At 47.1% G+C, this 14,662-nt stretch overlaps 1 protein-coding gene across 5 annotated transcripts in view; it reads right to left on the bottom strand.

Moving 5' to 3' along the window:
• Positions 1 to 2,580: 2,580 nt before the first annotated feature.
• IRF2 (interferon regulatory factor 2) overlaps positions 2,581 to 14,662 on the bottom strand; it is a 79,349-nt gene continuing 67,267 nt past the window's right edge. For all 5 annotated transcript variants that reach the window (XM_041751861.1, XM_041751860.1, XM_041751862.1 and 2 more), the window contains 3 exons: positions 12,771 to 12,935; positions 5,240 to 5,286; positions 2,581 to 3,926 (listed from right to left, as the gene is read on the bottom strand). In XM_041751861.1, coding sequence (XP_041607795.1) covers positions 3,618 to 3,926; positions 5,240 to 5,286; positions 12,771 to 12,935 — 521 coding nt within the window. In that variant the 3' untranslated portion in view covers positions 2,581 to 3,617. The remainder of the gene's footprint in view (positions 3,927 to 5,239; positions 5,287 to 12,770; positions 12,936 to 14,662) is intronic.

Raw genomic sequence — 14,662 nt, forward strand, 5'->3', positions numbered from 1 at the left:
CCTGGCCCTGAGTGTGCCATTGGATGGAATTTTAGGATGAGATAGCTGAACACCACCAGGTAGAAGTCGGCTTCTGCTCCCATTCTCTTTCCACACCAAAACTAATACCAAGGTGTTGGATATCCGGCATGCATGCCAGGGACCCATCTTGGGTACCTCATTGCAAACCCTCCTCCTAGCATGCTTTTTGTTTCTTCAGTAGAAATTTGGCAGAAGAGCAGGATTCTTATTTTCACCTTTTATCTGGGTCTGTTTGTCCACAGCTAGAATAACAGGGGCTCTAAAAACCTAATGAATTCAACGTTCAAAGAATGGCCTCAAGCAAATGGAATGTCTAATGTTCCATCTCTCTGGCTTAGGGCAGGAGGCCATTGGGGCTTAACATCTTTTTCATTCACATGCAAAATATTTCCCAAAGCCCAAGTTTTAAAATTCAGAATCCTGAAACCAAATCACTAATAATCTTTCCCATTCCTAAAACTTTCCATGTCCAGTGGATTTGTGTGTCTTTTTTATCCATGTGTATTTCTTCTTCTCTATAAACACATTTGAATAGACTAAACACCTCCTTTGGCAGTTACTTCAACAAAACATTGAAAAATCGGCTACGGTTGAGCATGGATTTATTTAGATACTTGCAAACGGTGTTCTGGAAGCCCTTTGCAGTTCAAGGATATGCTGGGTTCTCTCAGCCCTCTGGCTGGGAGGAAGTTGCTGTCACTGGAGTCACAGTTCACAGCTGTACCACGCTCCTATCAGGGGAGAGACCTGAGTGCCAGCTGCAGAGAATAGAGATTATTGTCCCAAAGGCTATCACACTGAACTTGCTACTTACACACACACACCACACACATACACACACCCAAGGCCATCATAAAAGCATATCAGCTCACACAGACGCTGCCCAAATGAAGCACGTGTCCCCAGTACTTCCTCTAACCGACAAAGTCTGAGGCTCGAGTCCCTGAGATGCCCCATCTCATCTTCTTTCTTCCTCACGTCAACCCTTGGCATTGTATAACTAGCTCGTTTCCCTACACTACTGGTAACACTTAGAACCAATACAGAATTTCTCAGAAATAATTTAGACTTGATCCCATCCTCTGGGGCCTTATTGGCAACGGGTGATTATTTTTAGTACCTCAGTTGCACATTTCCAAATCCTGGGAAGGTTCTGTAAGTAAGTCTGCTCACAACCACGGGGGTGGAAGATGCCAGTGGGGATGGCGTCTGGGGCCTGCAGAGCTGCGGGGAGGGGTGAGGTGTGAGCTGGCTCCTCTATTTTCAGGAGAGGGAAGGGATCAGGGATCAGGAGCTACCCTTAACCCTCTGACTGCCAGGCCACGTGACTTAGGGCCACTTTCTTTTATTATTTTTTCAATTCAATTTAAAACAGGATGGCTACTTAGATAGAAGTCACAAAAAACTGGCCTCATTTGTTTAGAACTCGGAAGATGAGTAGGTCTTAACTGGAGAGCATAGTGCGTAGGGGGTTGGGAGCATCTCCTTCCTCTTCAGGACTCCTTTCACTACGAAAGTGAGGCTTTCCCACGAAATTGAAGTAAACACACAGTCAACAAAGTGCCCCTCACAGAAGCAGTCAACCATCAAGATGTGGCATTTCAACCCAACACATCCACCAGTAAAATGCTTCAGTTAATTTCTGTTCAGAGCTGGATAATTTTATGACCACTAATTATGTCTGCGGCCACACATGGAGAAAAGCATAAAAATAGCTCTCTGTCCTTTCACCGAAGGAACTTTTTCAAATATTAACTTAGCAATCTCTTCCACAACGCCTGGAGGAAGTAGATAGGCAGGTTAAGTCTGAGTTTTCTGATTTTATAGACATCATGGATGCATGAAAGGTTGGCGCGGTGGCTTTTCCAAGGTCAGGGATATACCTTGAAATGACAAATGGGTGACGGAGTCTGGAGTTCTTTCAATGCAAAAAGACAGGCCCTAAGTACTGAGGACAGCTTCTGGGAGGCCCCAGGTCCCAGAAAGAAGACTGAGGTAGACTAGGAACCCAATATGTATTTCCTATTACTGAAAACGTCTTGCGTGTGGGCCTGGTATGTGACATAAATACAAAATTTTAGCCATACATATGAGCCTATGGGTGAGGAGAGGAAAAGCACAGAAGTGGGTAGAATGGACACATAGTAGAGAGGGAGATAGTGGGGTGGCTTTGGACTCCCTCCACAGTCACACCAGACTTGGGCTTAACTCATGCTCTTGACTCCTACTACCCATGTGACCTCGAGTAAAGGCATTTTCACTGGAAACGTCCATTTCTTCCATGTGAAATGGAGCTAAGTCCCTATCAGGGATACAGCCTCAGTGAGTGAAGTAGAGAGCTCACGGAAAACGCACAGCCGAGCGCCTGGCTCAAGGTGAGCACTAGAAAGAGGGGGCCATTCTGTCCTCACGGTAAGAACCTTCCAGGGTTTCTTATGGTTGAAATGGGAGTAAGTTTGGGTCCCCAAGAAGCAATGATCCTTTGCCAGCCGTGTCCCATGATGGTCCTCTCAAATAGACACAGACAAAGTCAGGCATCATGCCCATTAAAAATTTAACTATATATCATATTCATTTATTATCAATCCACAGGATAATTTGATTGCTACATGAGCTCATAAAAGCTTTTTCACCTTTACAAAATTAAAAAAAAAATGTGCCACAAGGATGTAATAACAACTGCCGATAAACAAGAAAAGGAATCTTAAAATTATAAATTTGCTGTAGAAAAGATAAAAAACAATTATATTTTCTTTAGAATTTTACCTTGAATAAAATATTCCCCTGTATAAAAAATAAAAAAGCTTGCTCTGGTTAGAATTAGAATATTTTTGTCTTCAAATCTGGGAATTTGCATAATATCTCCATGATAGTTTTCCTTTGTACCGCGTGGCATTCAAGCACAGCAGATTAGATTTTCTTTTTCTTTCTTTCTTTTTTTTTTTTTTAAAGCAGTCTTAAAAAAATGGGACATCTGTGGAGAAGCTCATTTTCTTCTTCTCCTCCTCAGGGATGTGGAACACAGCCTCTGCGGGGAGGAAAAGGAGGAAATGAACTGGATGGGCTGGGCCGGGAGGCGGGACAAAGGGTCCAGAAGGGGGGCCGCTGAATGTGTTGAGAAATAGAGCAAGATCACAAGAAGAAGGTCTATCTGTAAGTGCTTTAAGATAAGGTGCAGAAGCAGACTGCAACGTCGCTAGTACTGCCCTATGTACATATTCACAAGAATAAAAAATTCCAGCTAGTTCACATTTTCTCATCCGTTCTGAGGCATCCACTCCACCATGCTGGCCTTGACCGCAGGCAATGCAGCACCTCGCTGCCCGTGTGGGTGTTGGTCCTATGACGTCCTTGAACTTGAGGGAGCAGCCCTGGGAGATCCAGCAGGCTCTAGAGATACACGTCTACCAATGGGCTGGAGTCCTGAGTTAAAAAGAAGCTCCAGTACTGGAGTTGGACACAGCAATCAATGTTCTATTGTCAAGGCTTTTTCCCTTAGATTTGTCTAAAATGGGTGTCAGAGAGAAAAATAAAATACAAACAAACAACAAAACAAAGCCAAGAAATCCCAACAACCACCAGGGGAAGTCAAAGGCTTAACAGCTCTTGACTCGGGCCTGGGTGATATCTGATGTTTTCTTGATGACGCTGGCCCGAGTCTCCCGGTCTGGCCGACTGCTGCTGGGCGCTGGGGTCACGGAGGGAGGGAGGGGGAGGTCTGGTAAAGTGGGCCACGAGCTGTTGTAAGGCACCGGACAGCTCTCCTCTTTGATGGTGACCTGGAGGTCAGGTTTGTTGGAAGTAACGAAGGTCGCCATGCTGGGCAGCAGGTAGGTGCTTCGAGTCCCCATGTTGCTGAGGTACTGTTTGCCTTCAATGTTCCTCTTCCTCCAGTGGGGTCGTCCCTTTCAAAGAGAAGAAGCAAGATACATGTTTGTTCTTGGCCTTCAATCAAACGGCTCTTTAAAAACAAAAATGCACCACTATTCCCATGTGTCAGTGTGTTAACTGAGGTTCTTAGGAGGCATGGAATGAACAGAAGCTTAGCGACTTGACATCCCTCAACTGAGACCCACACCCGGCTGTGCACATCCCAAGCAATGGTTTCTCTTCCCTTTTTTTAAAATCAATTCCCATTCGCTACCTCCCAGAAAAAAATGGCCAAAACTGTTCTATGAAGGCAGGAAAACAAGGCAGGAACTTGGTTTCTGGTTCCGCTCTCCTGCAGGCCCCCCAGCCTGATCATGAGGTAGGTCTTAGGTCATCATGGCTGGTTTGTCACAGAGTCTTGCTTCCTCACTCATGGCCCAATCCAATCTTTTGAGTCAATCTGCGCTTTCCGAGAGAGAGGGAAATGAGGAACTCGGAGGGTGAATGCCCTTCCACCGCGTTCAAATGGGTACAGCGTAGAGCTCCAGCATGCCAAGCAAACAGAGGGTCTCGGCAGGAAGGGGTGGATACACTCCAAAGAAGGAGCTGGAATTTCTGACCTTGAAGAAACAGGGTTGGAATGTATGTGAGCATCTACACTTCCTGTCTTTTCAGAGTTCCTGGACTCCACTTGAAGTATTTCCTACACTGAAAAATCACGACTTGAAACACCCATTAGCCAGTCAGTCTCTCTCTCTCTCAAACACAGACACAAAGCAGGCGGTTACAGCCATTTCCTGCCATTGTGTGAGCCCAGCCTAGAGCAGGGGAATGGGGAGCAGGCGACTGCGAATCCAGACTGCACGCACACCTAGGCTCTGGGCACGGATCACAGAGGAAGGGGACTCCGGGTAAACATGGAGATGCTTTTGCTCAGCACTTGCTGCCACCTACTTCCGGCCACTGCTTTTGGCCACTTGGACCAGCTGTTTCTGCTGGTGAACTAGGATGTTGAGAGTGGTGAGCACCTCCAATTCCTGGCCTCCACTCCGGTCTCTATTTCCTGCCGTCATAGCCTCTTTTTCTAATAGCAACCTCTTCCTCTTTCCTCCCGTTCAGTTCCCAGAGATTAAATTTATAATTCAAAACCCAAAAGTACGGTGATTTTCATGTTGTGTATATTTTACGACACACACACACAAACCCCCACACCCATACACAAACTCCTCCAGTAGAACTCGTGATCAAACGTAGAGAAACTTAAGGAGCAGCAAGGAAACCGAAGTGCTGGTGGGAAAATGCTTGCCCGCAGCGCCTGTCCGAGCCAGGTGGCGGCCGCCATGCTTACCTCGACGCTCTCTTCGTCACTGGGCACACTATCGGTAGTTTCGCTTTCTGTTCACAGAGAGAAAAACACAGGGCCATCATTCCTGCCGCTCCAACTGTTGTGTGGCTCAGGCAGTGTTTAAAAAAATATATCAGCACTTCTTTTTTGTTGTTGTTCAAAAGAGAAATGGGTCAGTGAACTCATGATCTTCACCCTCTTTGTGCAAAAGGTCAAACAGACAGTTGTACTCGGGAGATGCTAGAGTGGTTTCTCCTTCTCTGATTTTGGCCCTTCGGTTGAGGGTCGCTCGCTCTCCAAGGGCCAGGCTGTGTGTTCTCATGGCCCCTACCTCCCAGGACTGGGGCCAATCTGCCCTCTGCTCCCCAGGACCTCTGCTCGCTCCTGCGTCCACCTCACCCCCTTCCCTCAGGGCTGCTCTATCCACACGCCCCACTCGTGCTTTCTTCCAATCCCTGTCGGGTTGGTTCCATTTAAGTCCCAGTCCCAGCCTCCCTGGAGCACCCCCGCTTACTCCGGGGCCCTCCTTTACCCCATATCCCTTTCATACTTTTATCCTAGGTTTACAAAGTTGCACCCTCCACCTGGGTTGCTGTGGTGGACAGATTCTAGGGCAGCTCCCATGATCCTCCTCTCCTGCTGTTTCCTGGCTTGTTGGGATTCCCTCCTCTGGAATGCAGGGGGGGGGGGGACCTGCGACTTGGTTTGAAGCAACAGAACACAGTGAGCAACGGATGGATGTATGCGACTATGTTAAGTAAGCCTGAATCCTGTCTCCTGAGGAGACTTTCTCCCTTGTTGGCTTTGAGGAAACAAGGAGCCCTGTTGGGAAGGTTTCCATGACAAAAAGCCAACCAAACAAAAAACAACCTAAAAGCTGCTTCCAGCCAACAGCCAGCAAGAAACTGAGGCTTTCAGTCTGACAACCTGCAAAGAGCGACATTCCACTCCAAACTACATTTCACTCCAAACCACGTGAGCTTAGAAGCAGACCTCCTCCCAGCCATTCCACCCCGATGCCGGATGAGCAAGTAGCCCTGGACCATACCTGGACATCAGCAGGGCTGCGCAGGCAACGTGCGGAGCAGAGAGCCCAGCTAAGCCACGCCTGCACTCCTGACCCTCAGAAACTGGGCTGGGATAATACATGTGTGTTGTCTTAAGCCACTGAGTTTGTGGTTCTGTTGTTACGCAGCAACAGACAACTAATCCGGTTACCATCCTGATTCGGTCTGCCCGTTGGGAGACGCGGAGCAGGTTGCCTAACTTCACAAAGTGCAATTTCCTCATCTGTAAGATGGGAGCATGAATGTCTTCCGAAGAGGGTTAAGTGATGAATCAGTGTGAGGATATGTGGGAAAAGGCCTAGCACAGGGCCCGGCCCACGGCTCGAGAAATGATAGCACACCGTTGTCCTCAGCTCGTCAGCCTTGCTCAACCTTGGATTTGCACAACACACTAGATTAACAGAGTCAAAGTTAATAGCCAGCGATTACACATCACCTGTACATAGAACGCAGGATTTTTTTTTTTTAACTTAAAAAAACCTAATTTTTTAAGTACAAAGTTTTTAATTCTTTAAGAAAATTGATGGTGTGCAGCTCTTCAGTGTTGATGGCATTGAGAAATGAAAGCACCAGGGGTAGGGAAATACACTGCCTCTTAGAGAGCCCTGAGTCTGGGTCATTCCTTTATAGACAAGGGCTAGAGAAAACATGATAGTGAACAAAAGAGAGAGCCTTGGGCCGGGGCCGTGTCGGCACCTTTGCACGCAGGTCTGGTTAGGCCTCACAGAGATCCTCAGCTGGGAAGCAGCTCCTATCACCCCCCTTAGAAGGGCTCATGTGTGCTCCAGCACCTTCTACCTCTTTCCATCCCAAACCTACTGAGCGACTGACCTCCAGTCTCATATCTGGCCAGTGGCAAAGCTGGGACCATAGGGCTCCAGCCCACATGGAGCCCTTTTGACCATTCGGAGCACTAGCCCCAGAGCAGGATCTCTATGAATTAAAGGTTAAATAACAAATGGATAAACTGAGTCACAGGTTCCTCCCTTAAACAAAGCAAGCGAGAATGCTGACCACACGAGGCCTGCCCTGGAGCCTTTTTCCACACAAGGTCAGCCACTGTTTTCCAGTGACATCCCCTGGGCATGAGCGATCCTCCCCCAGAACTGTCCAGGAGCCCCTAGAGCACAGGCCTGGCTTCTCCTCTTCTCAGGCTGAGCAGACTTCCCCAGAGCACCCCCAGCTGGAGCAACAGCCACCCGGAGAAGGCTTTGCCTGGGCTGATGATGACCCTAGCCCTCCAGACAAGCTGACAGTACCGGGAGGCCTAAGAAATGCTTCCACCCCAAAACAAGTGAAAAACCCTGCTCGCATAATCCTCGGGCTAGCTCAGTATCCCAAGGAGGCAGGGATCAGTATCGCCGCTCCCAAGAAGAATGAGGAACAGAGATATTGAGAAACCTGCCAAAGTTGTGGCCTGAGTCAGCAGAGAGGAGAGAAAACAAAACTGCACGTCTGATTCCAGGGCTCTGGGCACCGAAACACAACAGCAGCTCTGCTTCCTGAGCACTCCTGCTGCTCCGGCTGAAATTTCAAGATCCCCTTTCCATTTTTATGCTCAACTTTCTCGGTGCTCTAAAGCCAGGGTTTCTCTTCCTTTCATACATGTCTAGACCCCCTTTGATCCTAATTACCTCCCAGAAACGCCATCATCTTCTGTTCCTGTCTCCCTTCAAATAGAAACAAACACACAGACGCCAACAGACATGTGTTGGGGGGAGGAGAGCTGGAAATATGTGGAAACGAGCAGTGGACACCAGGGTTCTGGGATTCCAGCACAGCCCCAGCCCCAGCTACGGGAGGGCCGAGAAGACGCAGACCCTGGGCAGACTGCTTGGTTAAGACCTCTGCAGAGACCATGAACGTGATCAGAACATTCACTGCTCTCATGAGAGACCCCCCAACCCTGGGAAATGAACAAGGTGGGGGGACGGGGGGACTGGGTGATGGGCACTGAGGGGGGCACCGATGGGATGAGCACTGGGTGTTAGGCTATATGTTGGGCAAATCGAACTCCAATAAAAAAATATACAAAAAAAAAAAAAAAAAAAAGAAAGAAAGTTCATTGCCCTTAAAAGCATCCAGTTTTCAAAACTTCAGGAAACAGTTTGAGACAAGAAAAGCCATCCGTGTTCTGATCTGAAATTTTCAGCTAACACAAATCTTAGTGGAGAGCAGGGCTTCTAAAATAAGATCACCTGCTTCTGAAGTAACTCTAAAGACTCTCCATTATTAGCAAGCTGAGATTTCTAGTTTTTATTGTTTAAAAGAACGGCCCTGTGTGCCTGTGACCCAGGAGCAGGAGATGCCCGAAGCTCTGGCCTGAGGACCCGAAGACCCTCCTCTCCCGAGTAAGCACGGCTCTCACGGCTTCCCCGACGTCACTGGTTCACAGTGCTTTGCTGGGTGTCCACGGGCCCATGTCCCTCTGTCCCCTTGGTTTTCCTTCACTGTTGTCATTCTCAAGTTCCCTTCTTATATCACAAATGAACTCACTGCAGCTGCATATCAGCCTGTACTGTTATTTCATTTTCCCTTTCGATGAGTTTGGATTTGGGTTTTTTATTGGTTGTGAATACAATGGAATGAGAAAAAATTGGAGTCGCTTCACTAGCGCGGCATGACTGAGTGGAAAGTATTTACAGAGCAGTAACAGGTACGTGAGTAGCTCCTTTCAACACTGTGGTCCCAGTTCCCCTGAAAGTGACTGGTGAGAGGGAAGGGGATCAACCCTTGGGCGGGTTGATCTCAGAGATCCTTCTTCCAGAGCTGTGGTTCTAGGATGACACTAGTCTTACGTTCACACACCGCTTCAGCCCAGTTTTTATTGTCAAACCACCTCAGGAACATTCTGGAGAGGGAAACAGGATGTTTAATAAACATTAAGCCTTTTTGCATTCTGACATCCGGGCACATTTTCTGGAAGGTTCTTGTTCAACAAGTTTTATTAATAAGATTGACAAGAATTTCTTTCCCTCGATCCTTTCCTCAACTCACTAGGAAAGCTCAGTCAAAAGGTTCAAATCAGAGTCCTCTTCATTTCAAAGCACTTCTACCTTAGCCTCACCCAACAAAATGCAAGCCTGCTATGGTTTCCATAAGGGCCCAAAGTCTTACTGCCAATTGTTGGTCAGTCCACTCTCAGTCATAACCAATTAATCCTTTGTATTTTTTTTTCAAGATTTCATTCATTTATTCACGAGAGACACAGAGAGAGAGAGAGAGAGAGAGAGAGAGAGGCAGAGACACAGGCAGAGGGAGAAGCAGGCTCCATGCAGGGAGCCCGACGTGAGACTTGATCCCCGGACTCCAGGATTACACCCTGGGCCGAAGGCAGGCGCCAAACCACTGAACCCCCCAGGGATCCCTAATCCTTTGTATTATGCTCTCTTCTCCATCCTCTTGTCCAGCCCTCCACAAAATACTACTATGGTTTTCTCTTACTAAACCATCGATAACCTAGTAAAATCCTGGTGCCATACTTACAAGAGGCAAGAGCCCACTATATAGCAGACTTTTAAAGATAAAATGACTGTCCACTGGAGTTTCCCCAGGTTGGGCTCGGGAGATCTCTCTCCAGGATGAAAGTTTTAAGAATCCAATGAGAATTTTATATTGTCTTAAAACACCCAATGCAAGTACTTCCACTCAAAGAAACCACCTCTTTTCTTGCTCACCACAAAATTTAAACCATAGAGAAGACAGACTTGCAAAACGGAATGTGGTTTTGTAATACTACTGGATTATATTTCAATGATCAGGAAGGGTAAAAAAAAAAAAAAAAAAGAAAGAAAAAAGAAAAATAACAAAACAACAGCCTCCAAATACCAGTTTCCTAAGCAAGTGAATGAAATGGTGAGAGGAAGTTGAAATTCAGTTGAATTTCAGTCCAAACAAAGGAAGCTTATCACAAAAAACAGACAAGCAGCCTCTCCTATCGGGGAACATAACGTAAGAAGGGTGAATTACAACCAAAAAAAGCTGCCTTTCGAGGCAGACTGTTATCAAATTCCTCGACCAGAAGACTTCAACCAGCCACTCCGTTAAATTTTCCTAACAGGTAAATTTCGGGTCTGTAAGTTCTGGAAAGGCAGCAGTGAGGAAACATCTTGGCTCCAACCGGTGAGCCTCACTCCAAAAGGTTCTGGAGAATTCAGACAATGAAAACAAGGGAGAGAACGAAAGGCCAGACTGAACAGCCAGGCTCCAACAAAGCTCCTGCTGCCTGCCAGCCTGGCAACTGGGATCCTTCTTTTCAAATCTATGCAAATGTCCTGAAAAGGGTAATGAAATTTTCATTTCTCTCTGCATGGATCAGCTGTTCCTGGGATTCTTCTGCAGAGGCAAAACGCCACTGAGGGCAGACCAGCAAGAAAGACGTCTTTCCAGAACCCTTGAGAAGGCTTCAGGAAGTCTTCAACAGATAAACAGAAAAGTCTATTCTAAAGCTCCAACCCTTGAAAAACAAAACACAAAACAAAAAACACCCAAACCCACATGGGGTGGCATCATGCCCCGCAGCAGCATGATGTAGAACAAAGTCACACATTTTCAGCCATAGCTATGTAAATATAAGCAAAGGAGCCTAGTGTCATCTCAACTGTAAAATTAAGGCATAAACAGGCTGCTCTGTCCGCACCCCCCCACATCCCCCATCGTAGGCCGTGGATCTCAGGGCCGTGGATGTGTTCCCAACCACGGAGCCAGCCCCGTGGATCGTCCGGGACAGCACCACAGTGGGAGGGTTAAGAACAGGCTTTTGGCACCAGCCACCTGTAGGCAGAGTCTATCCGTGTTGCCAATTGTTCTTCCCTGGACACACTGCTTTGCCCACAACTGGCCTTAGGTTCCTAAATTTTTTTTTTTTTAAAGATGTAATAATGATGATACCCAGGCTGACAGGGTTCTTCTCCTGATAATTAAGCAAAGTCAGTGGATTCCAAGCAGTTAGCACAGGTCCTGGGGCACAATAAACAGACAACACACAGCAGTTATTTATCCCTGGAGCCTGGCAAAGGCCGAAACGGAACTCTGACGTGTAGGAGCTCAAAGCGTGATGAGTAAACCACTAATGACAAGCTTATCCTGTTTGACAGATTATAAGCTTCCTGTAGCCAAGGTCTGCTCTCACATCCCTTTCGCGTTCCTGGCATAGAAGAAAGTGAGGATCTTGAGGACCTTATGTGAAATCGGCCAATCACAGAAGGACAAATGCTGCGTGAGTCCACTCTCCTCAGTTTTGGAGAGTGGCCTAGTTCACAGAGGCAGAAAGTGGAGCGGGGGGCTGCCAGGGGCTGGGGACCTGGTGTTGACCGGGGACAGTTTTAGTTTTGCAAGATGAGAAAGTACTGGAGCTGGGAGGCGGCGAATGTTGCACAACGCAAATGCAATTCCTGCCACCAAAATGTGCACTTAAAAATGCAAAAATGGCAAATTCTGTGCTATGTCCATTTAACCACAGGTTAAAAAATAAGCTAAAGAGATAGAAAGCGGGTGTTCAGGCGAAGAGAAGGGTCGGTTAGTGGCTGACAATTCACAAAGAACCTGTCATTTGAATCAACCTAATTCTACTACTGTGTGCCAGTCACCAGAGCGTCATCCTAAGTGAAGGACGCTCTGTCTGGCAGCGCATAAAGGATCCTGGGAAGTGTATTAGAGCTGCCTGTACTGACTCCTGATAGGGCCTCTTTTTTTCTTTCTATTTTTAACGTTCGCAAGCAATAACATTGACTCAGAATTTATATTTCCTAATTATCGAGTCTGCAGAAAATGAAACGGAGATCATGGGACAGTGTAAGACGATGTAATGGTGGCAGATGAAGGAGCCACCACTTTGTTGCGTAAGGATGGAAGAAACAACAGAATCTGGTTCTGATCCTAGGATTGTCTGAGTCAACTTTTGGGTTGTTATGGGGTCCTCCCCCGGGGAATCAGATCTGGGCTCAGGCACCTGGCCTGATTAGAAGCTGTATTGAACTGAAAAAGAAGGGGAAAAAGTAAACATGGTGGGATGGAATGTGGCTCGAGGTCTCCAGGTTGAGTTCAAGTCCTGACCAAACACTCACTGACCATGTTATGTTCCCTAGAACACATGCCTTCCCTTCCAGAAATTCTGTAGGAGCTGAAAGGGATGGTCTTCGAGGTTTGATCCAGCTTGGTCAAACTCAGATTCCACTGGAAACACCCTTCCGGATTTCTTATAATTTATGCAATAACATAGACTTCGACGAACTACTTCTCCCAAGAAATATTGTTAGTCATGCACGAAAAAGTTATGGGTGATCCGAGTAAAGAAATGCTGTGGTCGTGTCTTCTGAGAACAAAAGTACCCAAGAAGATGTTCGTGGAGAAAACAAAGCAAGAATAATCCCCAGGATGGAGAAGTGAAGCAGGTGCCCTCCGCCCCCCGAAGGACTGCCCCACACCCATCCTTGCTCAGCTCCAGAGGTTCCCTCCAACCCTCTTACCTGCGTAGGAAGACACGGGGGAAATCTGCAGAGGGTAGAGCTCACTCATGCTGACTGGCTGCTCGTCACTCTCGGTGGTCACCTCTACAACTTGGCAAATGTCCGGAGGATTAGTGACAATCTCTTGATCGTCGATGTTGCTGTCCAGATGTGACTGTCCTACAACTTCAAAGAGATGACAGCCATCATGCCCTGATGCCTGACTCACGACTCTAGCACGCACTCTCAAGGAAGACAAGCTTTCCCCAGAGTTGAATCATCAGGAATCAGATTCTCAGCCACATGTCATCTGCCGTGAAACTGAAGAACAGCCTTAGCTTTGGGTTTATGTCTCCAGAGAAGCATCTTGCCAGTATCCTGCCTCCCGGGGCTATTTCCAGCATGCCGGCCAATGGTGCTTACACGTGGCAATGTCCCAAACTCAATCCGGTCATAGCCAAGCCTGCAGGACCAAAGGCTGCAGCCAGAGCTAGCCCCAGGGCCAGACAGACAGTGCTTTGAACTTGACCCACTTCTGTCCTCTGCTCTTCCACCGAAGGAAGGAAGCTGCCGTGCTGTTTTCCAGGTCTGGGTCCACAGAGACATAATCAAATCTTACTAAGGAGAAAGGACCACCCAAATCCACTCCACTGCATCATTTCCAGCTGAGGGTGCTCTGTTCGGGCTCCCAGCCCTTCCCTGCCCTCCGGGCACCATGACCACTGGAGGAAATATCAGAACGACGGAACAGAGCGGCCTAACACAGACCAGCCCCACCAGCTCCCCAGGACGCTGACAAGATGAATTCCCACCACCCTGGTTCTGGATCCTGCCTCGACTTGCTTTTAATTAAACTTTTCAGTTTGAGGTCATTGTAGATTCACATACAGTTGGGAGAAATAATAGAGAGATCCTGTGTCCCGTGTGCCTTTTATCCAATCTCCTCTAATGGCTACATCTCAGAAAACTCTAGCACAGTATTAGGATATTGACACTGATAACTCTACACTGCTTGTTCAGATTTCTTCATTCCGACCTGTATTCCTCTGTGTGTAGATGTGTATCTACGTGTGTGTGTGTCTACATATGTGCAATTAAGTTTTATGCAATTTTATCACATACAGAGTTTCGTGTGTTTGCCAGCACAAAATACAAAACAGGTCCATCCTCACAAGCATCTCCTATATACCCACTCTCCTCCCCACCATCTCTGACCCCTGACATCCACTCATCTGTTCCCCACTTCTATAATTTTTGTCATTTCAAGGATGTTTCATTCATAAATGAGCTCACATGGTAACCGTGGGAGATTAGCTCCCCACCCCCCCACCCCCAGTATAATTCCCTGGAGATTCATTCAACCTGCTGTGTCTACACAGCTCCTTTCCGCTGCTGAGTACTATTCCATGGTGTGGATATACCACAGTCTGTTTAACTACTCATGCATTGAAGGACTTCTGGGTTGTTTCTGGTCTTAGGCTATTCCAAATACGGCTGCCATGAGGGACATGGCACACATGCCATACAGGCTTTGTATGAACCTAAGTTTCCATTTCTCTGGGACCAATCAATGCCTAAGAGCACAACTGCTGGATCACATGGGAACTTCATGTTCCATTTTACAAGAAACTGCCAAACTGTTGCTTGACGTGGCTATACTGTTTGACATTCCCACCAGCAATGTGTGGATGGTCTAATTCATGGTCATTCTTGCCAGCTTTTGGTGTGGTCACTATTTTTCTACTTCGGCCACTCTGAAAGGTGTGTAGTGGTATCTCATGGGTCATTTCAATGACCCTGAGGCCCTCCCCTACTTTCAAACAGAACTGACCTTATACTTCTGTTGGCCATTAGCCAAATGACATATCCCTAAAAACTGGCACTGATAAACAAATGGAAACAACAATGGAGTA

The sequence above is a fragment of the Vulpes lagopus genome, chromosome 4 (assembly GCF_018345385.1).
Source record: "Vulpes lagopus strain Blue_001 chromosome 4, ASM1834538v1, whole genome shotgun sequence".
NCBI classification, from domain to species: domain Eukaryota; kingdom Metazoa; phylum Chordata; class Mammalia; order Carnivora; family Canidae; genus Vulpes; species Vulpes lagopus.